The 27,935-nt window shown below is 44.2% G+C and overlaps 1 protein-coding gene across 1 annotated transcript in view; it reads right to left on the minus strand.

Moving 5' to 3' along the window:
• Positions 1-27,935, minus strand: part of LOC144166615 (soluble guanylate cyclase 88E-like) — a 295,263-nt gene that overhangs the window by 32,699 nt on the left and 234,629 nt on the right. The window contains exons 6-8 of the mRNA XM_077696156.1: positions 7,542-7,665; positions 3,242-3,326; positions 1,855-1,984 (exon numbers count right to left, since the gene is read on the minus strand). Coding sequence (XP_077552282.1) covers positions 1,855-1,984; positions 3,242-3,326; positions 7,542-7,665 — 339 coding nt within the window. The remainder of the gene's footprint in view (positions 1-1,854; positions 1,985-3,241; positions 3,327-7,541; positions 7,666-27,935) is intronic.

The following is a 27,935-nucleotide window of genomic DNA, read 5'->3' on the forward strand; positions in this document are numbered from 1 at the left end:
CCGCTATCTTTACTCCTTGGGCCCAATCATACGTGACCGGCGTGGTAAACCGTCCTCTTACTGGCAAATTACATAGTATTGTCCCCCCAATCGTCCCCGAGGAAACCAAAATGGCGCCATTGCTGCCAAACGCTCGCAGAGTTTCGATTTTGTGTAAAGCAGTGGTACTGACTAAAATCAATTTTCGTTCTGATGCGAATATTTCGGGCTTCGGGAGACTCGTGCATGTAATTTGTATTATAGCGATTCCTGAAATCTTCAAGCTTTACGACGAGGCTTCGCCAGGGCAGAGCAGCCTACATCGATATTTCCTATGGCGCGGGTCCCAAATGCTTTATTATTTTTTTTTTTTGCATAATACCGGGAATAATTTAAAATAATGTGTTTTGCTGCATTTTGGTTAAGCTCGCTCAAAGAAGCTTGCAAAATTTCCCGAGCTTCGGTGCCCTATGATTGAAGAACCAATAACAATGAAGAATTAACAAAACCGGTGAAATTAAGAACTCAGCGGCGTTTTTCATACAAAACGTGTCCGGTTGCGCGTGCATGTGCGCCTTCGACCTGATTCTCAAGGCAGCCGCGCGCAACGAACATTTTCATGCTGAAAGCTGTTATATTGTGACACGGCGGCAGGACACAGGTAGCAATATTTTGCTTTGAACTTCGCAGCAGTGGGCAAATTTTGTGCACGAATTTTGAATAACTTGCTGCACTGTAACTTCCCGAATCTCTTTCAATGTGCCGCAACAATATTGTCAAACTGGTAATTTTGGATTGGCTTTCAGATAAAAGCACTGTTCTTCGTGAGCCGTATGTTTAATCCTACGGGCGATAATTGTCCCAAGCCAAAGCCCGAAAGAAGCGCCAACCTCTATACCTGAAATGCTGGGCGCTGCTTTAAGGTTGCCAGATATTTCTCTTTTCAACAGGAAGAACTGGCATTCCTTTAAGAAGTGGTCTTCGGTCATACAAAAAATCGACAGGAATAAATTATTGCGGGCGGCATTTGCATTTTTGTTTATGACAATTGAGAGGGTACAAACAATGCAAAGAAAAACGTTGAGAAACGACAGGGCTTTTTGCTGGCTCTTCACACCGTTCTTGGAAATACATATGCGCGCATAAAGTGTGAATGCCTTTCTGCAGAAAAAACTGGCTCCAGTTTTTCCTTGCTTTAAGAACGCTGTAATATACCAGAGTTTGCCAAGAAATATTGCAAAATAAACATTTCGTTCAAACTTGAAAGCGTACAGGTGTTGCAAGTGTTTGGAACAAGGATTTGTAAATATCCCAAAATATTTATCTTACTGGATTCACGGCTGCCATGAACAGTCCACAGTAAGCTTTTCAATTAGGGAGCATTGAACGCACACCAATGCAACCAATAAATTTCTCTAAATTTACGAGGCCGTGTTTCAAATACTTTTTACGGCACCAGTACGTCTTCAATACCTCATGTTTTGAGAAGGGCGTCCCCTTGCTCTTAGCTTAGTATACTTGGGTACAATTTTAGAACGGCAAGTAGCTCATATAGTGTATCACTCCGCCAAAGCGTCGGACATGGATGTCAACGCGCGCGCGCGTTTCGAAAGGACATTAGCGTTAAATGCGTGACTCGTCGCTGCAGTCATTTACAAGGAGAATAAGTCAGAAAAGTAACTGAAACCGCTCCTGTCACGATGAAAATGTCCCAGTAACGCACTTTTTCGCCGTGCGAAGGAACACAGCCGGTTGCGGTCATGAAGCGCCGGGCCCAATTCCGTTGTTGTTCTTAAGTTGCACCGGAGTATACTTTACCTCTTAGCCGTGCGAACAATTTAGGCATGTGCCTGTTTTACAGCCAGTCATGCTCACCTGGTCTAGTGCCAGCTTGAGCTCGGCGGACTGCTGCTGCCCCGCGAGCACCATGTCTCGGCTGAAGTCGTGCATGCTCAGGTCGTTTATGTAGAGCCCCGTTAGGACCATGGTGTCCAGGTCGCGCATCCTGCGAGCCCACGAAGTAGTGAGCGCTTGGAATGCACAGCAAGCTTTGGCAAGCTGTGTCGCTCTCTTGTGTTGCCGTACGCGTGCATTTCAGGTAAACTTCGAAACTTCCCTTTCAGTGTTGGAAATGTTTTAGGTGTCTTACCAAGCTAGTCAGATGTTAACGCATGAAATACATGCACGAACGGAAAATTTTGCAGTGAGCGTACTTCTGCTTTATTACACTATTTTCCCCCCAAACCATATAAAATTGAGAGTTTGACGGAACCTCGTGTGGTCGGGATGAAACGTGTAAAGTAAAACGGTGGACGCCGACGACATAAGACACGTAAAAGTAACAACAAGTAACCACAAATGTAACCACAATGTAACCGTAAAAGTAACCATAAAAGTAACCACAAAATTAACCACAATGGGGCTGTGGCAAGGCCCCTGTACAGAAGCGGAAACGTTAAGTTTTCCAGTATTTACTTGGTCGGCGTCCATATTTTTTGTCTTTCAGGGCTCTCGATTCGACATTACGTAAGAGTTTTACCTTAACTACTTATAAATTTTGCTGCCTTGTTTTATTCAGAAATTATTGTGCATGTGCCGATTTCAAACCTTCTTCCAAGACCTGCGTTCTAAGCTACTGTTCTATATTACACGCACAGCTTGAAACCCCCGTATTGATTTCTGATAGTTTGGTACTTATTCAGTACCATCTTCAGATTTTAGGTTGGTTACTAGACAAAACTTTGGACTAAAGCATTTAAGTGTCACGTGTTGCCTATGTTTCCATTTACGCTTTAACACCTAGCTTTCCGCCTGATACTGAACCATTCTGGCACGTTCGAGTGCGTGAAAACACAAACTTCGTCATGAACTGCTCAATATTATTCAGACCCTACTGAAATGTGTTCCGAGAATTTATTCTTAGGAATGTAAGGGTTGCGTTGAAACAAAGGCATCGATAAGTACTTTCGTCCGTTTAAAGTGAAGATTCCTAAATCTAGCATTTATGCACATAAGTGGTCCGCGGCACAACGCAAGCTGAACTTAAAGTTCACTGCCGTGAAATAATAGCTCCGGAAGCAATCATTCCTTGCGTTATTTACGTCTGTTGCCTGAGCACCCACGGAAGTCGAGCGAAGAGAATCACGACATTAGGCTTTCTCCCTTCATGTCGACTTCTTCCACACACCGAATACGATCCATTCATGGTGATAAAACACATGCACAGAACAACCAACAAGAACAGTTATATGAGCGTACTCACACGGGCGTTGCTAAGTACACCATGCTCTTCCACTCCTCCATGTACATCATTTGCCCCTTGAGATGCAGCAGGGCGTCTTCGTAATCTGCAGAAACCCCGCGCCAGTTCTTGAACTTGTAAATAGAGGCGCACTAGTGGGTTTATTTTATTTTTATGCTTGGTTCTCTTTATCTTGTACACAGCAAAGTGGGAAGTTTCTTTGTGCTGACTTTCTGCGACATGGTTCTGTTTCTTTATCACAACATTTACGAAGAAAAACTCGTCCCGCCAAATAAAATGTTTCCCATATAAATAATTCAAACGTCATAAAATGCAACCCTTTTACTGATTTGCCGGAGTTCGAACAACTCATCGGCTTAGCGAATACTCTCTGAAAAGAGTGGATACAAGCAGCATGGGTGACTGAGCAAGATCAGACGTTGAAGGCTATGTTTCTTTACTAGTTGCTTGATTTATATTTTTACATCAGCATAAAAAGGGCGACACAAAAACAACAAAAAAACGAGGACGAGAGTGGCACTCAGCGTATAGTTAAGTACATTTTTGGACCCAATAATATCTACCCCGTTGCTATGACGCTAGGACACAACGCCCAAAACAGGACGTAAACAGCACGTAGACAACAACAGCGCTGTTCTCAAGTAAGGGGAAAAGACGCATGAAATGCACGAAATACAAACCGCAAAACGCTACGTCAAAAAAATTATGCATTCCGCAAGAGAGGAACGGCTCACCGAACTCCGTTCCAGCTCAATAAAACGTTTTCACCACCACCACCACCTCCGCCAAACGACGACGATGGTTACACGCGAAGCTTTCTCGTGACGGGTTATTTGGTTGTCGTCTGAGCTTTCCAAACCGCTCCGACCATGTCAAAATGGAGCAATAGGATATACGGCGGCTTCATAACGCGACGGACCCAAGTTCGGTTCCGGTCACAGGGAGTGTTTCTTTCACTTCGGCGTTTTCGCGTTACAGACGCCATCAGTCAGAACAATAGATCTTCGCTTTAAACGCAGCCGACACATTTTTTTCATCTAAATTGTGTGGTCCAGTCATTCATTCGAAAAGTACCTAATCTCATTTTCATAAGCCAGCAAATATGGTTCGATTACGCACGAGTCCCCCTCTGATAAATATAAAAAAAAAACTTCGTATAGTTCTCGACTGCGTTGGTCAGCATTTTGCTAGATGATATGACACTTACTAAATTTTGGGTAATGCGCAGCTAAGTGACCGCTGACATTCCTTTTAGGGAATTTGCGTGTTGTTGAAACCCAATACGCTCATGAAGCAGAAGCCATCGCTGTGTTAGTGTTTCCTAACAATGCGTCCAGCGTTCCGCGCTCTTTCCTGGCGTTTCAAAAATGCGCCAATCCACCCACTTATTCTTATTCTCAGACCCCTGTGAGAGTGACATCAGTTTTAGCTTATTTTGTATCTGGTTCATTGTGTGTAAACAGCATTCCTTGGATATTATTAGCCATCGCTCGACATGATAAAACAACGCATAGTCAGGCCCACCGGTCTCTGCGTATAGCCCTTTCTACATGGTGCGACTTTACCTGCGACTTCACGGTTACCGTACGAGTGATGCCGCAGCTGCGACTTCGCAGCTCAATGCGCACCATGTAAAGCAAGATTTAGGTGCCGTTGCCTTCGTGACGTCAGCAGGTTGTCGACCGGCGCTGTTCACAAGGTTCTGTTACCCACAGTGTTTGGTTCGATGCAATTGCAATCTCAATATACTGTTTATATTATTGTTCGTACGCAATTTCATAAGCAGCACCCACATCAGTAGTTGTTTCCCAGAAATTTTGGATTGCAAAAAAAACATTCGTTCCAAAAGCTACAAAATAGTCTGCATAAAATGTCGTCTGTGGTGATCTCGCAAATGTGAACATGTCTCTTTTTTTATTTTTGTATGCCTGTTTCTTTCGTGCAACCACCCTTAAAATACTAGCCACAAAATTTGTGGTAACAATCACGCTCAGAAGTAACAACCGTATAATGTTCCTTCGCCACACGCTGGTAAACTGCAACAAGGTCTCCACGCGGAAGCTGGCACATCATGCATTATCTAGACCTTCAACCACACAGCTGTGCTATTTGTTCTGTGTCACACATTGTGCAAACTAATTTCCTGACTAACTACTTTTTGTTGTATTTTTACATCGCCCCTAGAACAGTTGTCAGAAACAATATTTCTTTGTAGAAAAACAAGGGACAACATATTTCACGCAAAAAGCTATTTGGTTGGATTCTCAAGAAATTCGGATTAGTTGTAGGTGCATTAGACAGTGTCTTCGTAGAGAAAATGTAAATTTAGATCTACCGACATTGTGAATCCGGGTGGAAATTTTTCTCCAGCATCCTCTCCAATAAACTATAAGTCCAGCTACCAATACACCGCATCAACTGCACTAGTATTAGTATTAGGCTTGTTGGTTTTGAAAATGTAACAAAACTGCAGCCATTCATAAGCTGGGGATCACAGAGAGCGAAATACGCATTTTTACCCGTGGCTACTATTCCAAATGGAAGAACTCGTTAGACGCGTAGCCAACGTGGCAGTCCCTTCCACCGAGGTCATTTAAAGCACTTATACAAAAAGAGGGTGCTGATTTCAGCACATTTCGCCTAGGTTCACTCATTGACGCCGGTCGTTCGTGTTTTGATATAGCCAACTAGCCACTAAATGCACGCTGACTTTCCAGGTTCTACAACAAACTACTTTTTTCACACAGCAGGACATGAGTTAATTTTAGCGAAAACCTGCGTGGTGACCTAAAGGTTGTCTTTCAGTGCTGTATCTGCGTCCAGAAAACGTTAAGTGAGCACCTCTTTGGTGCGCGAAAGCAACGGGTTAGATTTCCCATTTCCGCGCAAGAACAAGTTGCGCCCAATAATCTTAAACCCCTAAAAGTTTTTATACGCGAAATATCTACTTTAATAACTGAAATGTTTGTCTATATCTAATCGAACGCATGACAGCAGCGATTCCTCACGTACAGACGCGGCCACAGTTAGAGGTAACACGGAGCGCGTGGCGGTTCGCCACGGCCGACGCCTCGAGTTCCTTCCGGCTCATGCGCAATCAGTGCCAGAGACGGCCATAGCTGCGCGCCGTCCGCTACGGTTCCTTCCACTTCGCCGCGCGCGCTCTTGCACGAAAGCACTGCGTCACGACGCTCGCTCTGTTAAAGTATTTGGACCGAGTGAACGAGGAACACATGCAAGATGCACCCAAAATATTTAAATGGTTTTTCGTTTATTTTATAATAAACCTGCCGCATTGGTTTAGTAAATCAACATTGTTTGTCGTGTGATTTCTTTATTTGCGAATAAAAAATGCTGAACACGAACCCCTGTGCCGCAAGTGACCGTTCAGAAGTGGAAAGCGCATTTAAATTTTTCTATGTGAAGGCAAACCGTGCTTTTATCACTCAATTGAAATACGTTTTGTTAAAGCAGCGTGGCTAGATTGTGCACTTTCGCTGCGCACAGCGAAGTGGGAGGAGCGGTAGCAGACGACGCGGAGCTATTTCCGCCACTCGCGCTGACTGCGCATGTGCCAGAAGGTACCTTCGGTGCCCGTTGTGGCGCTCCGTGTTGCTTTTTTTATTTCACTTCATTTATTTAAACAAACCATGTCTCGGGAGGAGAGGCAAAAGGCAGATTAACTCTGCCTGACGGCGGCCATCAACCCCGGACATGTAACATTGCAACAATGCACAGACACAACAGAAACAAAACATGACAACTAGCTACAGAAAGCTGATGTAGAAAAAAAATAAGATTATACATTTTTCCGAAATAATATAGTAGAAATTACAATAGGCGCACAACACAAATAATTACCAACTACACAGCGTAACGCTACACAATTCCACACTTAATTCCAATAAAATACAGGAAAAACCAAAATTGTACATTTATCAAAAGTAATATAGCAGCAAGCATAACCGGGGTACAAAAAATTATTACAAACTACGCAGAGTAGCGCTATACAAACTACAGAGTAGTCAGTGGTCGCGCCTGTAAAAGGGCAAATAAGCGCATCGCACGGCACAAATGATAAACCCCTTTAAAAACAAGATGGTACCACTCAACTTCTTTGTCACATGCTAGTTTGGAGGTGGGCTGTTGTAAAGATGTGTGCATTTAACGACGAAGGCTCGCTCAGTAGTTGCCAAAAGTATCCGTAAACAATTTTAAAACGTCATCAAAGCCAGCGCTCCTGAAATACAATTAGCAAAACAATGCAGAGAAAACCAGTGAAGAGAAAACAGGGTCTTACTGAAGTCACCGTTCTCGCTGAAATCACACTGTGAAACACTGTCTTGGCTGCTGTCCAGATTGCATTTTGCTCGAACGGCCTCCAGCGACGTCAGCTCGAATACGTTGTTGGTGTGGCCCATGATCTGAAAGTAGAAAAGGAGACCTAAACAAAAAACTACATCCAGAACATAAAATATATTCGACATTCGTCAACGTACATCTACTCGCATCATAACCCGACAAGGTGTTTTAAAACCGACGTTAGTCAAAATATACAAGCCCATTTGATCGCCGCCTATTTAAGGCTTTTCGATGGTGTAGGAGGTTAGCATATGGAACACTGTAGTTAGGTTTCCAATGTTCAATGCCTTTGTGACAGGGTGGCAGGAATTCCGGTCAGGCGCTCAATAAGCAGCTGCTTCAGACTACGATGTAGTGCACATGTGTCACGTATTAAAATTTGCCGCAATTCACCCCGTACCCTCATGCAAATACGAAACAATGTAAAGCGTAGCATTCACACCCTTTTTGGAGGAATTGGTGGCAACAGATAATTAAAGGAGCCTTGCAGGGTACACGTAAATAATAAGGACGACCATTCTTTCGTGTTACATTATTCTTAGAAAGGTTTAAAAAATGTCTTCACCCTCGTTCTCTCCCAAAAATTAACTATCAAGAAAAATCCAAGCAACTTTTGCCGTTCTTGTGCGTGACATGCAAACAGGAGTAGTGGGTAGTCAGCTGTTTTTTTTACTCTTGGCAAGGTTTATTTATTTTAGACATTTTGTGACACTGTTATGACTACAAATAGTATCGGGCTGCTTCAAATAAGTGGCGAAGCAATCCAGAGTTTGGCGCTCAATCTGGTGGACAGCTGCTTTGCCGATGCAGCGGGGTGTAGAAAATATGTTGTCATGCATGTCAAAATGGGGGCCGGCCGAGGTCACGATCCTGACGATACCGGACCGTGCTCTGGCACCTCCCTTAATATCGATGCATTGATGCGGGATGCATATGTACTGCTACGCGATGAATTTAGATGATGCGGTGATAATATGCTTTAGGGATTCTCTGTGAGGCACGGCGGCGGTGAAGACCTGCGGCGGATGCAAAACGCGTAATAAAGATCCGCAATGCCGTTTTATTGTTTTTCTGGAAGAATCCACCGCCGTCGTCCTCACGCGCCACCAGACACCGTGAGACAACCTTGTATAAACTTGAAGATTTAAAAATACCTTTCAGGCTGCAGTAGCCCGGATGAAATGCTTAAGACAAAAACAAAACACTTCCGGAACAAGTGAAGTATTACAACAATTCTGTAATAGACCAAAAATATCACTGCACAGACCCGATTATTTCCTAAAAAGGGGACAAAACTAATTTGGAGGCGATTTCCCATCGGAAGAAGTGGCAAGCATACATAAAAAACTACTAGACACGTGAGCTAGCGGGTATTACATGCCTTACTGTGAGTAGTATTCATTACCATTTTTTGCAAAGTTGAGAAGTGAAGTTTTTGCACAATGTTTCGCAAAGCTGTCAAGTAATTTGCGCAAATTACAATGCCCCCAAGATGTTGTATTCATGGCGCGAGTATTAGTAGCGCCTTGTCTTCGAGGCTGTTATTAGCCATTTGGGGAACATTCCATGCGTTACTAGCTGGCTATTTAATTTCTTTCATATTAGAATAAAAAGGATTCCACTAACGACTACTCATAGCTGCAGCGTGAGACTTCTGAAATTTTTAAGAGCGGAGCAGTTGTTGCTGTCCGTAATGTTTGTGGCGTCATCACAAAATCAGGAGTTATAGTTATCCCCGCCGTTCACCATGCTCAGGAGCATGCGCCTTTCAGGGAGCGCTCGGCGTCGTCCCCGCTTGCGTTGCTCTCGCCAAAAAATACCAAGCAAACTTCACGTGCGTCCGTGCCTCAAGGGGGAAGCGCAATAAAGCTCGAGCTAAACACGCCCAGTTCCCAAAGCAAGTGCCACGGGTTCTAGCGCTTGCTGACGCGTTATACTTTGGTAGAAATGTGAAAGCCTCCAGATAAAACTATCCGGGCCAGCCAGTCATTCATGAGGAAGACAACGGTATGGATGGATATGCAGGCAAAAACGACGAAGGAACATGTAAGTAAACAATTTAAAACCTAATGCAATGCGTGGTGGTGTGTCCTTCGGTGCTTACATAGAAAGAAATCTTCCAGCTTCACTATGGTGCAAGCCTGGCGCGACTTAGCTGAAGCTTCGCCAATTGTTTTTTTAATCTTTTTTAGCCTGGTTAGGCTTCTTTCGCGACTGTGTACTCACGCTTAGAAGATTTTAGGGACGTCTTCGCTGATTTTTTATTTAAATGTTTATTGTTTTATTTAGTTTCTCCAGTTACGTATTTGTTTGTTTGTTTAAAAATACCTAACAGGATCGACTTCGGAGAATTGAGCAATAGGGGGGGGGGGTACACGCAAGAAGTACACAACGCTACTGGGGAAAACCAGTATCACATTAAAAACAAGACGCCTTGAGTATACTAACGAGGACTGCTAGAAGGCGAAAGAGGCTAAATAAATAGCAACAGCAAAATACAGCAACAAGTCGAAACTACAGGACCAGTAAAAAAAATTGAGTGCCCTATGCAAGGGTCGCAGGATCAGTTGGGTTGGCAGTAATATCGGGAATTCTATTCCAGGGTACACAAGGACAAGAAAATGCCGATGAATTGAATGACTTTGTTTTTTCATGAGTACAGTGCCCTGCATTTCCTAGTGTCCTTGTGTATAGTGCCCTGCATGTCCTGCATTGGCAAGTGATCTAGTTTACCGAGGTATGACGCAATAGCACTCGTCAGTGGCTGTTCATCGTGAAATAAGAACTGATATAACTTGTTAGAATGGAGTGAAAATAACTTGTTTTGACTGTAGGCAGATTGCCTTAAACGACAGGTGAAACCTGGCAGTCGGGCTTTACCCGAGCGCACGTAGAACGTAGGTTTGCCTCACTCAGATTTTCTCGTTTTGTGTTGAAGCTTGAAATTTTCTTTCTGACTTTGTCAGTGATCTGATTATGTCTCGTTTAAGTTATGAACTATCCTTTACTGGAAAAGTAACGTTTCATGTTCTGTGGGTTCCAAGCACAAATGTGGCTCAATTTGTCTTGGACTTACAGTATGTAATTGGAAGAAAACAAAACAAGTAAGCCGGCGTAAAAAATACTATTTCTGCCTGCGGGTAGCCTACATTGAGGGGATATTTTGTATGCTACTTGGATGAGGCAATGACCTGAAGGATGAGAGCGGGCGCATCATTGGTAAGATTTCTCTTAACATAAGGCTTTTCAGCCCTTTGTTTTCCTCTAGGGGTTCGAATTACTTCGGCCGCGGTCATCATTCCTCGCGACCAACCGGACGCATGGCTGTTGGGCACTGCAATTAGGAGCACGGCTTTGCCTCAGGGCGGGATTAAGCCACAGGGCGCTCTCAGGGGACGCGTAGCTTGATCGTCCAGCGTTTCCTGGCTAGTTACGAGCATGCCGCAAGGTTAGGTTCCGGTGTCCCTCTTGTTAACATGGATGGTTGCAATCATTGGCGTTAGCCGTCGCTGGCTACGCTATCCTTCCTCGGTTTTCCTGCGTCCCTTCTAGCGGACGCTGGCTTCATTCGTGACATCTTCCTGCTCTTTTCTGCGTCTTATCTGCTGTCCGGGACTTCTTTACCTTTGTACTTGTTGCCTAAGGAGCCCCGAGGCCTCGTAAGTCTTTCTCTAGCGTTTTTCTCTAACCTTTGCACAATAGGGGTTTTTTCTCCGCTGGTTGGCGCTTAGCGGAGAGGCCTTACAGTGGAATGTAACGTGATGAAATGAAACAACAATGTTACCAATAAACGACATCAACGTACCACGTGATTATTTGTTAGCTGCATCGTCTGACGTTTCACTTTCCGAAATCATATTAGTTGTCTGTGTCAACTGCTGTCTTTATGCAGTTGATGCAGGAACTCGACCGGCATAAGCCGGTCGACTTCCGGCACCTCTCCATTTTTTGGGGACGGCGACATGAGGGGGAAGTTAAGACCACCTAGCAAACATGACCATGTATATCATCTTAGGTTGTACAAAAATAGTTCTTAGATGCATCATAGCGTGTCATAGTACTGCCATCGGGGTAAAGGGAGGTTTACGATAAAAACAAGAGGTAAGAAACACTTTATACATCTACTCGCTACTCGAGAAGAGGCAATGGTGATGACGACGGTAACAGCTACCGGGTTCCTCTTCGAAACAAAATGGCGGTAAATTTAATCTCGCCTGCGTAATTTGGTAAGGTGCTGTTGTTCTTGCTAAATTATGAATCATATTTTCTTTGTCGTTATGCGGAAGAACTTGGGTTCTGAGCCGTCTAACTGCTTCTCATATATCTTTCTGCATCAAGAGTCAAGCCGCCTTTTGCTAACAACCACGGCGTACCTCTCAACGCTACCACAGCTGTGACTGCACAGTCTTGAACCCGCATTTGGAGGATGCGCTTGACAGGGGCTATCTGAAACTGTTTTGTTTATCAAGTGTCCTTTCCGAAAAGAATGATAAACAATTCAGTTGACGATTCTTATTCTTATTGTTCTGTAGATCAGGAGTATGTCGCAGAATTTCACTAGCCCAGTGCAACAGCACTCAAAAGTCTTCCGCTTCCTCAACGAATGCTTGCACCACAGAGCCCAATATCAGGTGGATAAGTATTGTCGAGATTTGATCTGATGAGGCAGTGGTAACAGAGCAACTTTGCATGCTGGGGCGCATGGCGTACGTGATGCTTTAGGAATCCACATGCCTTATTTGCGGATGAAGTCTGATTAGTAATCTGCGCATTACAAGTAAGATCACTACGATCGCAACACAATGACACACCTGGATATTTGAAGGGTGATTGCGACTGTACAGGGACGTTCGCTGTATGATACAGAAAAGGAAAAACATTTTTACGGCAGGAAAGGAAACAAGTTTGCATTTGTTTGGGTTAAGATATAGAAGCCATTTGTCTTGAATGTCTTGCTGGAGGACCACTTTGTCGTGACCTTCTAGTTATTGTTCGATAGATTACGGAGTCATCTCCAACCATGCGGATTTTGCAGGACACACTGAGCGGTAGGTTGTTAGTGTTTAGTATAAATAGAAGAAGGCCGAGAACCAAACTTGGAGGTGCAGGTGATGTTACTGTGAGACATCCGGGACATTTCTGATTGACATACACAAATTTAGTAGGGTTAGTTCGATACGCTTCGACCCACTTTAGTACGTTTGGGTCTAACTTTAACTGGGTTAATTTTAGCCCACCTCCCTCGTAGGGAACTGTGTCGAATGCTTTTGCACAATCTAGAAAAATTGCATGAATCTGTAAGGTTTTGTAAAGGTTAGCATGCAGGTAGTGAAGAAAGCAATATCACTGTAGAGTATATAACGATCAGCGTTGCACCGAGGGCATCACCATCATCAATGGCTATCATTATTTCGCGATCGGCATGCGCTCGCACTACGTTTTCTCAGTCCCCGTCTGACCGCACGTTTGTTAACTTGTTTAACTTGTTTAAGCGATTAAGGAATCCCACAAACTTAAATCACAATAGCAATATCGTAGAAATATCAATAGCAATATCACAGAGAGGCATGGTGAACTTTGCCATGCATAGATTTGGGGAATGTTTTCGTGTGGTATCTAATGACGGTGCGAAGCCGCAAAGGAAATGCCTCAAAAATTTATATCATCTGATGCATGGAATGCGAAGGCAACAGTGCACAATTGCCAGCTTGGCTCTGGTTACCACTATCGGCATCATTTTTCCTGTGCGCATTTTTCCTCGTCCAGGTGTAAGCCTTCTTTGACCCACAATCCCTTTTTCCCCTTGGCCATACGAGGTCACTCTTTAATTAAATGTTATTTATTCTAATTTTCCAACATTCGCACTTCCGGCGCGTCATGTGGCCGGGCAGCGCGGTGCGATCGCAAGTTTCAGTGGATGCCGCACGGTAGTGCTACTGTGGCTCGCCAAGGAAAGGGGCATTTTGGGGAAGGGTACTCTTCTATTTCGAGAGTTTGCTCAGCAGCATAAAATGCTGGGGACAAGTCAGGCTAAATGTACTTAAACAGGTAGCTCTCAGTGGCGCCGGCCCGAAGCCCCAGCGTCTGTAGTCGGGCGGCCGGCCTGGGTTGGGACGCACACCGTTGAATACTTGCTGTCGGAAACGGTTTCCCGTGCAAGCGTGCTTTGTCACTCGCCTAAAAGCTGGTTCTGCACGTAGCATTCTGAAATTTCCCACATAAGCTCAGTACATAAGCGCGGTCTAAGCTGGTTTCTAACTCGACGGCCACAGCGCACTCTGTATTTCCGCCTTTCGCCTGCCAGAGCCACTATCTACCGTGGTGTAGATCGCGTGTGCTCGTGTCGCATGCTGGAGGACTTGGATTCGTATGATTGATCAAAAGTAAAGCAAATTTCTTTTCAATCTAATTACTTCATTCTGTTTGCGCCGCCTCCTTGAAAAAAGTTGATGCCTGTCCGACCATTTTTTGGCCAGTTGTTAATCTTTTGGCAACCCGCGACTTTGTGTGTCGTTTGTTGACTATCTTCTGGGCCACCCCTTGCCCACGGTGATCCATTTTTCACGTAAGGAAGTTACTAATGTTTTCTCATTCTAACGTTACGTCTGTGCTACGTGGCCAAAGTGGCGACGGTAAAGGAACTCTTCAGCATAATTTCGGTAGTCATCATATGAAGTCGATGGTTGGACGGCATACCGTCTGGTCAGGTAGCATACTTCAAAACAAGAAACACAGGTCACTGACCAAGTCAAAAACAAATTGACGTTTCGGGAGCGCTACGGCTCCCTTGTTCACAATGTGAACAAGGGAGCCGTAGCGCTCCCGAAACGTCAATTTGTTTTTGACTTGGTCAGTGACCTGTGTTTCTTGTTTTGAGGTAGTCATCATAGTTGAATTTGGGCCTAGCCGTTGTACCACATAGGCCAAGTGCTCCTCCGTTCGCCGCCTCCTGTTCCTTTATTCATGCAAGAACTAGTCCGCCTAAAAAAACGTGTTTTGCGTACCCGTCAATGTGCTCTTTCACCGCAAATCATTGTTTTAACCCTAGTAAGAATCCTCGTGGAACCAAGTGGAAAGCTCTACGCTTCATTTACTCAATTGGCTGCTATCTGGGACTTACACCCGTAGTTGTTAACTTGCAAACTACGTTTTTCCAGCGTATGATGTTGCATCTCTCTGCGGTTATGCCGCAATGACTTTTTAGAACGTTTAATACAAACTGTAATGCTATTCAATAATGGCAAACGATACGTAGTGCTTTCAACAGCAAGTGCCTTTCATTAAAGTAAAAATGCGTCCCTTATTAAATTGTACGAGAATTATAAGTGCGAGTCTCCCCCGTCACTTAAAATTTTGAGGAACAACGTCACGCAGTAATTAATGTTGAAACTTGGGTAAACCTTGTAATTAAAGCTGCTTATGCGCCCCCCGTTCGTGGTATTGTGAATTTTTCCGGAGAGAAGGAGGAGAGGCGAGAAGTTATTCGATCCCTGAATCTCACACGACCTAGCTGAGATATTCCTTTGTGGGCACAGGTTTCCCTTCGGCGAAAATGTTTTTGTCTTTGCTCATTAGCGTAAGTGTAGGGGTAAGGCTTCGAACGACCACGCCAGCGGCATCACGTACTGAGGAACAAGCGACAGGGTGGTGGCCTCTTGCTTGCAAAATGATGCCCGCCTGGTTCCTTTCTTCTCGCGGTGCAACATGTGACAGGAAAATATCGCCGCGACCGCGTTCTTAGCCTGACAAAATGTAACAAGCAGCTGTCGGGGCAACGCAGCCGTGCTGGTACGGAGAAGCACCAGGCCGGACCGCCGTCGCGTGGCAGCACGGACGGTAGTTGAGGTGTTTCCTTCCGGGAGCGGGTCTGGCCAGTGCCACGCGTAATGTAAAACGACAGCGGAGGGGGCTGGGAAAAAATTTAACTGCATTCGAGTTTTCTTGTGCGGCCACCGGAGACCGAGCAAGAATCTTGGCTGGGTCGCTGTTCATCTCCGGTGAAGTTCCGTGGCACACAGGGCGACTACCAAGCTGGGCATCCTTCTGGTAAATGTCTGCCTGCTTTGCACAGACTAAATACAGTCGATTGTGGATATTTCGAAGTCAGATACTTGGAATTTTCGGTTATCTGAAAGTGATGTTCTGGTCCGGAAATTTTGCGTGCAATTCATTGGGAAAAATCCCTCGATAATTGGAAGCTAAAACCAATTATATCGATTAATTGGAAGTTATATCGAATACAAAGCATCGAGGTCACCGCCGTCTCTCGATAAAATTTGCAATTTTAAGCGTCAAAACAAGCGCCGTGCTCGGCACTATGCCATCTCAGCCGGTGCCATCTCAACTGAGCCAGGGCACAGTTGAATCAGTTGAGAGTCGCGTCACCGTACACATGTGTCTTTTGTGGTCCTCAACCTTTCTTGCTGCGCACAGCGCGGTGTGAGCCGTTGGCGTGGTGGGCGCTTCAGGATTTGATTTGGGTGATGTCTCAATTACAAGGGGAAACCGCATTGTACGCTCGAATCCGCAATGAAAGTCTAGGTTCTAAAAAAAATCAAGAAGGGACACGTTTTGCGGTGTAATGACAATGATGTTCTAGTATTTTTGTTTAAGAGAAAATTTATTGATTGATTGATTGTAGGGTTTAACTCGCCGACGCAGCGTAATAGATGAGGCGTGCCGTAGTGGAGGACTCCGGATTAATTCTGACCACCTGGGGGTCTTTGACGTGCGCCGAAATCTCGCCGTACACACGGTCGTTCTTGCTTTTCGCCTCGATCAGAAAGCGGCAGCCGCGGCCAGGAATCGAACCCGTGTACTCGTGCTCAGCAGCACTACGCCTTAGCCACTGAGCCACCACGGCGGGTTTAATAGAAAACTCGGTTAACAAGCAGTGTTTTTCCGCAGCCCGTGCACTTTGCATTAATGGGAGTCGACTGTATACGAGGTTTCCTCCCAACTCAACTGGTCGTCGTCGTTGTCATCGCTGTCTGAACGCTGTGACATAACGCAGCGAAGTGAAGGAGGCGTCAACAATAAACCACCACTACGTTTCCGTTTAATGGAGTGAAGGAAACCTGGTCATTACTGTAAGCAAACCTAGCTGTAAGCAAACACATGCATAAGCTTGTACAAGGATGATGTAACCGCCTAACAGCCCAACAACCACAGAAGGAAGTAAAGGTGACACGAGTAGTCGTATGTTTTTGTTGCCTATATTTTATTGGTTAGATTGGTTTCGCTGTGTTTGAGTGCACCAGTGTGCGGATCCTGTTACGAGGCAAGATACAGCTTTAAATATGACGACGAAAATTAAATAGCGCAAGCTCTACAAAAAAAAAAAAGAAAGAAATATCCTAAAGTTCGCCCTGCATCAAAGCTCCCAGAGGTTACAGGGTAGGAAAAAACCAGCGCTCGGCAATCACCCTTTTTTAACACGTAAAACAATCCAAACGCACCCATTCATGGAATTTTTGGCGCCAGTACAGTAGCGTATACTTCATTTACTTCCGAGCCACAAAAAACAGGAAAAAACATTTGCCCCAACCAATCAACTACCCGTACTGTTACCAGAGATAAGAGTTAGATATACTATTGAAGAGATTCTTGCATCTGAAATGCATAAACACGCGGACGTATAGTTAAGCGAGAAAAACTGACAAACAAAGGTATGCAAATTTTCTGGGACCTTTTCTGTGCATGCTTTGGATTTTTCAACGACTCTGCAGTTTCGCGTCATTGGTTGCGTGATTGGTTGCGTCTATTCCGCAGTGATTGACCTTGGCAGGTCGATTCTATTTGTAACTCAGAATCCACGTTCTTTTTATGAGCGATAGACTGCTGCCGTGAGTGTAAAAGAAAGTGCTTGTTAACAGCTTTTAAAGCAAAGCTTTAGTGCCCTCACCGATGCTGTTGTACGCCAATACGCCCTGCAGGAAAGCCAACTTTCTCTAACGAGGATGAGGAACGATCGTGGGTGAAGTGAAATAGAAAAAAGCTTCCCGTGGCTGGAATTGAACTGAGTTGCTCGCGTTATGAAGCCGGAGTCAATCTGCATGCTCCATTTCAACATGGTCGAAGCGAGCGCCAAGCATCAGGTACCGATTCACGCCGTACACCCCAAACCCAAACCATAGGCCTACGGAGTGCACGCGCGAGAGTTTCGGGGGGTATTCTAAAACAGCGGTGCGTACGTACAAAGCAGGACATGCCCGCAGTGTGAGATTGGCCAACAAAGAATCCGTCACAAGAAAGGTTCGCGTTCAACCATCACTTTCGTTAGACGAAGGGGTGCAAGATTCTTTTGACAACAACTCACAAACAAAACACGCGCGTGATAATGGAACGCTATGGAATAAGTTACACCACCTAGGAAATTTTAACTCACACGTTTAAATCTCGACACACGGGGAAGATTCCGTTTCTTGCCTCCAACAAAAACAAATGGCTCATGAAGCCGGCACCCAGACCCGTTCCTCATGCTCGCCAGCACATCACCTTAGCTACTGAGCCACTGTGAAAGCTAGAAATGGAACAATCAACACACACACACAAAAAAAAACTCTGGTCAGGCACTGAAGAAACTTTCGTGTTATTTTTCATTCGCCGCTTCTGCTGCGCTGGGCGACGGCTCTCCATTAAAGTTCCGTAGGCTGCGTTTTCTAATGGAACGCGTGGCTCGCTTTCCTTCTGTCTTACCCGCAAGCTGGGGTGAGGTAGTGAAACGCCATAGGCACTAAGCCATCTTGGCGGGGAGGTGTTTTCATTATATGAAGATGTCCCTGATTGCCTTAGGTAAACTGTACAAACTTTTCACAGATAAATCGCCATACTTTCCTGCTCGGAGCTCCCTAAGGCTCGATTTTGCATAATCGACCGTTTTGTTTCTTTGTCATTTTGCAAGCTGTGAGCTAACGGTGAAGTATCTGGCCAATCATCAACATATGAGGTAAAAGTATTACTCGTGTTAGCTGTTCTGTAATGCAAAAAAGGCGTCCGTCTGCTATTCAACAGTACACTTTGTGCTCTCTACGTTCAAAGTCTGCCTGATTCTGCTTACGAGGACTCGGAGCTCGAGCACCTCCGGTACTCATGGAAGTGCAGCATAAGCCAGTCGCGAGCTTGCGAAGTCACCCTCACTAGCTTTCGCTGTCGCGGGCCAAATTTAAATTCTTACTTGCACCACTCTAATGTGGCCCCGTCGCCGTTATGCGCCTTTTGCAAAGAATCAGAAACAATCTACCATTTCTTCTTCTCCTGCCGATGGTTCTCCTCGATAAGACGAAGATACTTAGAAAGTACATGCAGCCGGCTAAACCTCCCGCTGTCTGCTACAGTTATTTTGTCATTCGGGGCGAAGGAACTGGGATTCTGCCACGGGGATCTTTGCAGTGCGTTGCACTCATTCATCCTGGAATCAGGCCGTCTGCCGTGCTAGACATTATTTAGCCCTACTGGATTCCCTTGTCAAGTATATGCGCGCCCAGCTCACTGCTTCGTCTGTACCACTTTCTTGGTGTTTGTTACTTCCAATTTTCATTAATTGGTGTTCGTTCTTACCTTTTTTACTTCTTTCTCTAATCTCCTTACTTTTATTTTTCTAGTCATCTACTGCTAAGCCATCCTAATATTTAAATATTTTTCTTTCCCTACAAAACTTACATAATTTCCTTCGGTAAGGCGCCCATTTCTTGGCCAACCCCCCTGAGTGGGTACGCGCAATTTCATTGAAACCACCACCACCATAAGGAGCGCAGCTCGCTCGATATCTCACATACAAGTTGCGGGGAGGTTGTCTAACTCAATGAGCCTAGAACTGGAACTACGAGCTTCACAACAATGAAGCCGGGGACGGAAGACAAAATGAAAAAGCGGAAAGCAAACAGCAATTAAGCGCATTTGAGCAGTCTAGCAGCATTTCAGTGAACTTCAGAAATTATAAAGGATTTTCATATTCTGGTTATTTCCCCCCGCCCCAACCATAAAATAATTATTGCATCATAAAATATTGCCACATCGGCGTTGATGCAAAATTAGGTGTAATTTCATGAGCTCACGCGTAAGAATACCTGAAATAACAAAGTGAGTAAATTGAGATATTCTGGTGTGTGGGCTAATTGGAAACTATTCCACCATGAATGTTCCGACTGATGCTGAACTAAGTGGCAAACTAGAACAGCGCGCTTTCTCTTCACATAGAAAATACTTTTACGTGGCGGCACGACGAACTATTGTTGAACTATTGTTGTACACGAACTATTGTTGACGAAGGAATGATTTAACGGGCCGCCATGGCTGCACAAGCACCTGAGGCATACCATGTTCGGTCCGTCGTCGTCTTCACAGCAGGTTACCGCGACACAGTGCGCCACTGCCAAATTATTCCTCTTCTTTACACTGTATAGTTTACAACGTTTAGACTGTATAGCATGCTTCTGTCTATGTGTATTCTATATTGTTCGTGTTTCTTGCCTTTTGAATACCTATGTTATCCTTACGATGAAAACTTGAATTCATTGTAACCACTCCCGCATGGGCCCTGAAGGGCCTGCAGTATGTTGAAATAAATAAATAAATAAAAGCCCCAAGTCAAGACCGCAGAACAAGGAAAGATGAGCGACGAGATAAAATCGATGTGTTACGTATTCCTTGCCGCCGCCGATACAGACTATGAGTTCCGTGAACACTGTCCCAGAACAGCGCTGAAGCGCCTATCACTCTAAGAAAAAAGGGAGTAGCGCTTCCTCCCTTGAGGGAGGAAAAGCAATGTATCATATGTTGGGCCCTTTGGGGTCGAAATTTCCTCCCACAGCGAGGGGAGAGACTTTGCTACCTGCGCGGGGGAGGAAAACCGCCGCCGTCAGGGACGGAACTCTCTCCCTCAAAACAAATATGGCGGTCGACAGACGGGACGCGAGCGGGGCCAGCGGAGCATTGTGAGCAGCGAAGCATTTCATCGTTCTAAATGTGCAGCACGTCAAACGCCTATATCGCGTCTTCGGATCTCATTTAAAACGTCGATTCATCAGCACCGCAACAGCATCCCGAGAGGGAGTTTGAGCGCGAGTGTGTATGGCGTACCGCGCCGATTGCTCTCGACTTGAGTCGTGCTTGACCGACCCCGTTTGCATGCTTGGAGAATATTGAAGGTTTTCAAAACAGCGATCGTTTTTCACGCATGCGAGCTTTATTAAAAGAAGGTGTGACTTGCCGTAAGCGACGACGAATTGCAGTTATCGCACAGAAGGAAGGATTTAAGCGGACACTCGTCCACACTGCACAGAACTTCACTCGCGCGAGTCCACTCGGCGGCATGGTTAACATTGGGCATGGCTGCACCACACTTGCTACGCACAAGAGTCGCCATCAGCGAGCCTGCCAGCCAGCCAGCCAGCCAGCAAAGCGATCTCTCCTAAATTCTCCAAAACAGCCAACCTAACCCACACGCACCAAACAAGCCGCGGCAGCACGGTGAAAAAAAAAATACTCCAGTGGCTTCTGCCATGCTTCCGCCGGTAGCAATAGTACTGCTGGATTAATAACGACTGCACTGCTTTCAAAAGCGCTGGATAAATTTGTTTTCCAGTTGCTTGAATTGCGTGGTAGCCACTGCCATCTAGCGAGAGAAAGTTGAGTTAAAATTGTTTTAAAAATGGTGCTTTCAGAAAAAAAAAAAAAAAAAAACACGGCACGAGAGCGTTTATTGCATCATAAGCAGAGTTCAACAACGTAAGTTCAGACAACACACATCCCGCATGCAAACACAAACCACATACACATCAAGGCGCAAACACATATACAAATAACGTACATACACAGCCTCTCAAGACAGTTCGCACACTTCAGTGTTTGTTTATATAGTCATCATGGCTGTGCGGCACTGAAAACCACTGAACCCTACTGCTCTTTGCAAAATTGCGAAAATAACGAACAAGTATATTCTAAACATTACATTGGTTACTTTTACTACTGTAATAGTGCACATTTATGTAAATTACGAACGGTGAAATATGGGCTGCTATAGCAGCTATGTGATAATAAAGGGGTTTGTTTTTAATGGCTGCCCAGCAGTTTTCGTTGGTGATCACATAGTGCGTCTTCGGGTTGGAAACTTATCATCACTCCTCATTCTGGAAAGTGTTTGACTACTATTTTGTTTCGGATAGCTCGTGGTCCACGCAAATCTAGTATAGGAAGAAAAAAAGCGGTACTAACTCGTATTTAGTAGCGTATTGCCAGCGAATTCCGCCCGCGCGCGATGGCTTTCCCGGCACAACTCGCATTCCTTTTGACTGCTGTATCGCGTTTATCGCGTTTCTACGCCGCATGGCGTAGCGTAGGTCAGGCTGTATACGACCCAGTGCATAACAAAAATAACCGAGCTTAGCATATAGGCCCATTCACACTGCGACGAAAGCGACGTGAATTCTGTCGCTTTCGTCGCTATCCCTCTTCTCGGCGCCGACTGCAGCACTTGGTCAGAACTCCGCCTTGATGAAGGCTCTCGCTCTATCTGAGCTTTAAAGCACTCGATCAACATTAAAGCCCGTTCACAGTGCGACGAAAGCGACTGGAATTCAGTCGCTTTGTGGCACGGCGACAAAAATTGGTCCCGACCATTCGTCAAAAACTATCGTCGCGCGACAAAGCGACGAAATTCCCGTCGCTTTCGCTTGCTTTCGTTGCAACTGTGAACGGGCCCTTAGATACACTTTAAACTTGAGAGTTTCAGGTATAACAATTGGTCATTGCCTAATTAAGTAATTCGGATATACTTCTACAGAGAAGCAAACGTGTTGCTTTCGACACCTCTGCAAACCCTTGACTACACAAAGCCTTCCAGGAAATTACTACTTAAATACTTGAACACAAAGCAGTGGCATAAGCTTGGACAGAAAAAAAAAAGTTATCTCGACTTCTTGAATTGTCTGCTGAAATCTGCTTTCACCTGGCTACTTCCCTTGTCTCATCTAATGCTTTTCTCCTCACCTGTACAGGCATTCTCCCCTACTACCGAATATTTTGCCGAAAATTCCCATAACCACATGCACAACTCCCTCAAAACGGGCAGCCAGCGATCGTATTTAGTAAATGAAAAAAACAGGAATAGTTCCACCGACCGACGCCGCGGTGTTTTCTTTCTTTTTTTTAATGGCGATGCCGGCTTTGATCTCTTAGTTCTACAACGAGATTTCCTTTTTCTGGACGACTGTACGAAGGCTCCCAACCAGGTGAATAGTTTTAATTAATAAATAAAATTCAGAGAAAACCCAACTAGGCGCATTTAACACTTTGCTGCATGTTTCCAGTACAGTTGTTTACGGTTAATTATGCTGATTCCGACATTACAGATTTTGTTTGCAAATTAGCACAGGCTTCGAACCTGGCCCAGGGTTTATAAAAAAAGGTGCCTGTATACGTCTGCATATGGTGGCCATATACCTGAACGCATGAAGGATTCATACAATAGAATGGAATTTTTTTTAATCACTCACAGATGCAGGTCGGACCCACCGCCTGCATTTTACTGGTGGTACCTGCCGTCTGGCCAAATTAATTTCAAAAAATTAATTCACAAACTGCCTCCCACCCTCCTCGCTCCTTTATTGTAGCCTGGGTTGCTGCTTGTTTTTCGGATTGGAGCGAATAGAGCTGACACTCTTCTCGTACTTTTAATGGTCCCCATGGTAGCGCCCTTGGTCTTTTCTTCAATTTTTCTGTAATGAATTGGTTCCACTGTAAATTAGCCCATCCAGATTTGGCAATACACGCAATTTCACCATTTTTGATAATATCCCGTCCTGGAGTCATGAATGGGCTACGGGATTAAAACCGGATGAACCAATCTTCCTTCATATCGTCGACAAAAAGAATACATTCGCATTTTTTTACCCTTTTTCAGGAAAACTGTTGCCCGAAGCTCAGAAATGTACTTATTTAGCTATTGCATAAACTAGCAACTTGAGTTGAAGTCCCATATAAAAACCAATGTTTCCTCATCTTGTCGTGAAGTCTGTTTTATAAAGTATAAACTCACCAATGCTCCAGCAAAAGTTAGACGACTTTTGTACCCTACTTTAACTTGATAGAAACTTCAGTATGCCTGCATGGTCTCATGGTCTATAGAGGAAATAATATCGAATTGCTTGAAAAGACTCTAAGAAAGGCTGTTGACTTTATTTATTCTAAATATAATTGCACAAATTCTGTTTGTGAGATCACGTAAGCTGATGAGATTCAAATATTAGTCAAAGAGAAAGTTTTTACATCTTACATTTCTTTACTGTTCAGATTTATAGCTATAGTCGCACAATATGGTCGCACGGGTTCTGTTTCTGAGCTCATTCAAACTGGTGTGATTCCAGCACTAGGGAAAAAAGGGTCTTAATGCCTTAAATTTTTGCTCTTGTTATCCTACAAACTTGGCCTCGATACAAGACCACGGCATACTCCAAAATATTATTCGTCATTACCATGCCATTCTTTCACCCGTTGTACACACCGGTTTAAAGTTTCTTTTTTTTCCACATGTATTAGCGACTGAAAAAATACATCTGAACATATGTCTTGATTCATTTGAATATTTACCTAGTTTATTTTAACCTTCTCATTGCTGCCACATGTAGTATCCTGAACTGTTGGTATATCTCATATTCACACCTTTATGCCCCTCCTTCTTGGGCCTCTGGTATGCAGTATGCACTTCAATAAAAATTTAAAAAATGAGTGACAAGGGCAGCTCGAGGTGCTGAAGAAAAATTGGTCTCACACTAATTGCAGAAGGCTCTTGGCAGAACACAGCGTGTTTACCCCACACAAAATGACACTCACAGATTAAATTTTATTTGAAAGCAAGACAGCCATGTACAAAAACAAACATGCCCTAGAGATCTATAGATACATGAATTAAGCTTAGTTATAAGCAAAGATGGCTGCGTTTTGTTAAGAGCAGTGATGTCTCAATGAGATACAAAGGTCTAATTCATTTCCATAATTTTCACCTTTAATGTTGCCTTCTGTTTTGAAATGAAGCCTCTTTCAGCCAAAGTTAGGCAAGTAAAAGCACAACAAAAGGTGTTTGTTGAATGCTACCAAATGTACTAAGTATTACAGACTTGAAACACACAACGTTAAGTGAACAAGGTTACATACAACAATAAGTTAAGTTAATGCCGACTTGAAAAAAAAAAGATCAGCACTAGATGATGCTAAACTGCAGCACGGTTTATTGACATCTCATCAATGGGCACACAACTCATAATGATCAAGTAGTCCCATGCATGTCGAACCCATTCATTTTGCACCATTCATATTTTTCTTCTTCTGGGTTCCTTAAATATAAATTGATATTTGAGCATCATCACATACACTATGTTCTTGCAATCAGTAAAAATTATATGCACTCAACACCAATACAATGGCTTAGAAAAGTGGACAACCAGATTAAACTATGTTGAGCGCTGCACATCCTCTGTTTTTGTGGCGTGCAAAAACTTTGACACCTACTAACAATACCATATACCCAATTAAAAAACGTACACATATGCCAAATTTTTGTAGCTCAAAATGTCCTTGTTTTATCTTGTTGGTTTATTAGCTTCTAGTTAATCCTGTTTCACAACTTTCCTAGGTCACAAGAGGGCAGGAAGAACTGGTATGTTGTTCTGACTGTCTGTCTCCCTTAAGAAACGTGAACACCATGTTAAACAGAAGCTCAATGACTTGCCCAATGTGCTGCTTTGTACATAACATGCATGTGCAACACACAAGTCATTTTCAAACGAGTGGACGTAGTGCAAAAAACCTGGTAGGGTTTTTCAATAACCCCCAGCAACGAAATCATTTGCATTAATATCCCGTATATTTCCTCTACAAAGTAACAAATCCCCTACCTGTTTGATAGCTACGGTTCGCCGCAAGTTCCCGTGAGTCACACACTATATCCACACACCACTATAGGTACACACCACATCCTGGACCAGGACTAATTTTTCTTCAACTGCGAAGTTTCTGAGAGAGCTCTACGGCTATCCTTTGTAGCCGTACAGCTGCATTGAGGTGGATGTCAAACTTTCCTTCGTAGTCACTCACCTCGCTGCCTGTACAGAGACGTCTACTTGTAATCCACCCTGTGTGGTGTGTCTTGTGTCCTCACATAACAAGGCAAACACATTCAACATAGGTGATTCATCTAAGCTGCAAACGTTTGCTATTGGGTCAGGTATGTAGGTTGCTCTAATGTTTTTTGTGGAACTTCTCTTACGTTGAAGGAAGTATACTAGAGCACCTTCACACGAAGTCGTGTGTAAAAAGCACTATTTTCAATGTCATTAAGCAGCAGCCTCAAGTTTAAATTAGTTTACTAGATGTACCTTTCTCTGCAATAAGGTCATTCTTACCATTGAAGATAACTAGCCCTCATATAATGTATGCATCGCAGAAATTGAGTTCGTTATAAGTGGGTTTGGATGTACTTAATTAGTCAACATATCAACATATCAGCTAAAACAGTCAGCTTCCGACTGTTCTAGTGCCCTTTTCCATTTCTCCCTACGCTTGGCACCAGTCAGAAGACAAAAGTGCTAGACCCTTTCATTTGTGCTTCTGCACCTGGAATGGCAGCTAGACACACAGCCCAATCAAGGCATTCTCAAGCTCAGGATGCCTGTCGGTTACTTTATACACAAAGCGCAAGCACATGAGCTTAGTGCAACAGGGTGTAGTGGAAGAACCACGCAAGGCAGACCGAGGCCATTGCTGCATGAAATGGGGCTGAAAGCTGTAACTGCACGGGAGCCTCCCAGATGATGATAGTAATGCTAAATAAATGATTCGAGATAGAGAGAAAGCTTTAATGAATACTGAAGACAGCCCCACAAATGGCATTGCTTGCTGCGTCAGATGGGGTGAACACAGTAAATGAAAAAAAAATGTGGAAAGAGTACGCAGAAAAATGAATAAGAGGGAGAATGAAATAAATCAGGAACATTTGAAAAAATGGCAGTAGTAGGAAAACAGATCTGAGGATAGAACCTCAACCAATCTAGAGCCTTTGTCCCTAGCACTGTGTCAGCGTGACCGCCAAAGTTCACTAAAGTGATTCAGTTCTGAAAAGTTTTTTCGTAGCAATTGCACAAGACTTCTTTTCGCTGTTTCGTGTTGGGTTGCATACTGCGTGCAGTAGCACAAGAGATGACACATGTTCTCTTTCACAGAGTATGGGCCTCCGCATAAGCATTTTGGAAGAGGGTGTTCACTTTGTGGAGTGACTTTTTTAGTTTATTTTCTGATCTTCTGGTGTTGATGGAAGCTAGACCCTCAAGCAGGTGGACAAAAGGCTGAAAGTTGGTATACACATAAAAACTGAGTGGAAGAAAAATGAGAAGAGAGCAAATGGTGTGCTAAAGCCTGGAAAACCTCGATGTCATTAGCGATGATCTTGAGCCCCACTGCCTTTGACACTTCTCAAACCTCTACCACGGTTGGTATACACTTGGTAATTTCTCTTTTTTTTTTAAGTGTGATAGTATGACCGCGTGACCCGCCGTGGTGGCTCAGTGGCTAAGGCGTTGCGCTGCTGAGCATGAGGTCGTGGGTTCGATTCCCGGCCACGGCGGCCGCTTTTCTGACGGAGGCGAAACGCAAAAACACTCGTGTGTACGAGATTTCGGCGCACGTTAAAGATCCCCAGGTGGTCAAAATTAATCCGGAGCCCTCCACTACGGCGCGCCTCATAGCCTGCGTTGCGTCGGCGCGTTAAAACCCTTCAATCAAATCAAAGTATGACCGCGTGTTAAGCTTTCTTGCACAACTTCGGCATCACGCAAAAAGTCAGTGAAAGAGGGCATGCCATGCAGTGAAGCTAGAAAGTTTGAATGTCGTGCGGCAGATCCAACTTTTACTGCTCAATTATTCCCAAATTTTTAACACTCGAAAACATTGAGCACTTTGAATATTAAAAATGCGCTGCAAATTGAATAGCAAACAATATTCGCAAAGTGTTCGACATTTTCAGAAATTACCACACCTCTATTTTATTTTCCTGTGTTTTGCGGGCAGATGAACAATATCTGTAACAGCTAAAAACTTCTGTCACATTAAAAAAAAAAGAAGTAACACAACGAATCGACAGTGCTGCATGCACGCCTGACATTCATACAGATGAAGCTGGACACTCTCAACGAGATTGAGCCCCTCATTTCCGAAGATGACTTGGAGGAAGAATGTACCCAAGTACAGGAGTACACTGACCGCATCATGCAATGCTTGGCACGGCTGCAGCAGTAGTTGTATGGTGACCGAGAGCAACTCTCCGGATCAAACAGCAGCAATT

Source organism: Haemaphysalis longicornis, unplaced genomic scaffold (genome assembly GCF_048455015.1).
Source record: "Haemaphysalis longicornis isolate Haplotype H1 unplaced genomic scaffold, Haemaphysalis longicornis Haplotype H1 scaffold_18, whole genome shotgun sequence".
NCBI lineage: Eukaryota > Metazoa > Arthropoda > Arachnida > Ixodida > Ixodidae > Haemaphysalis > Haemaphysalis longicornis.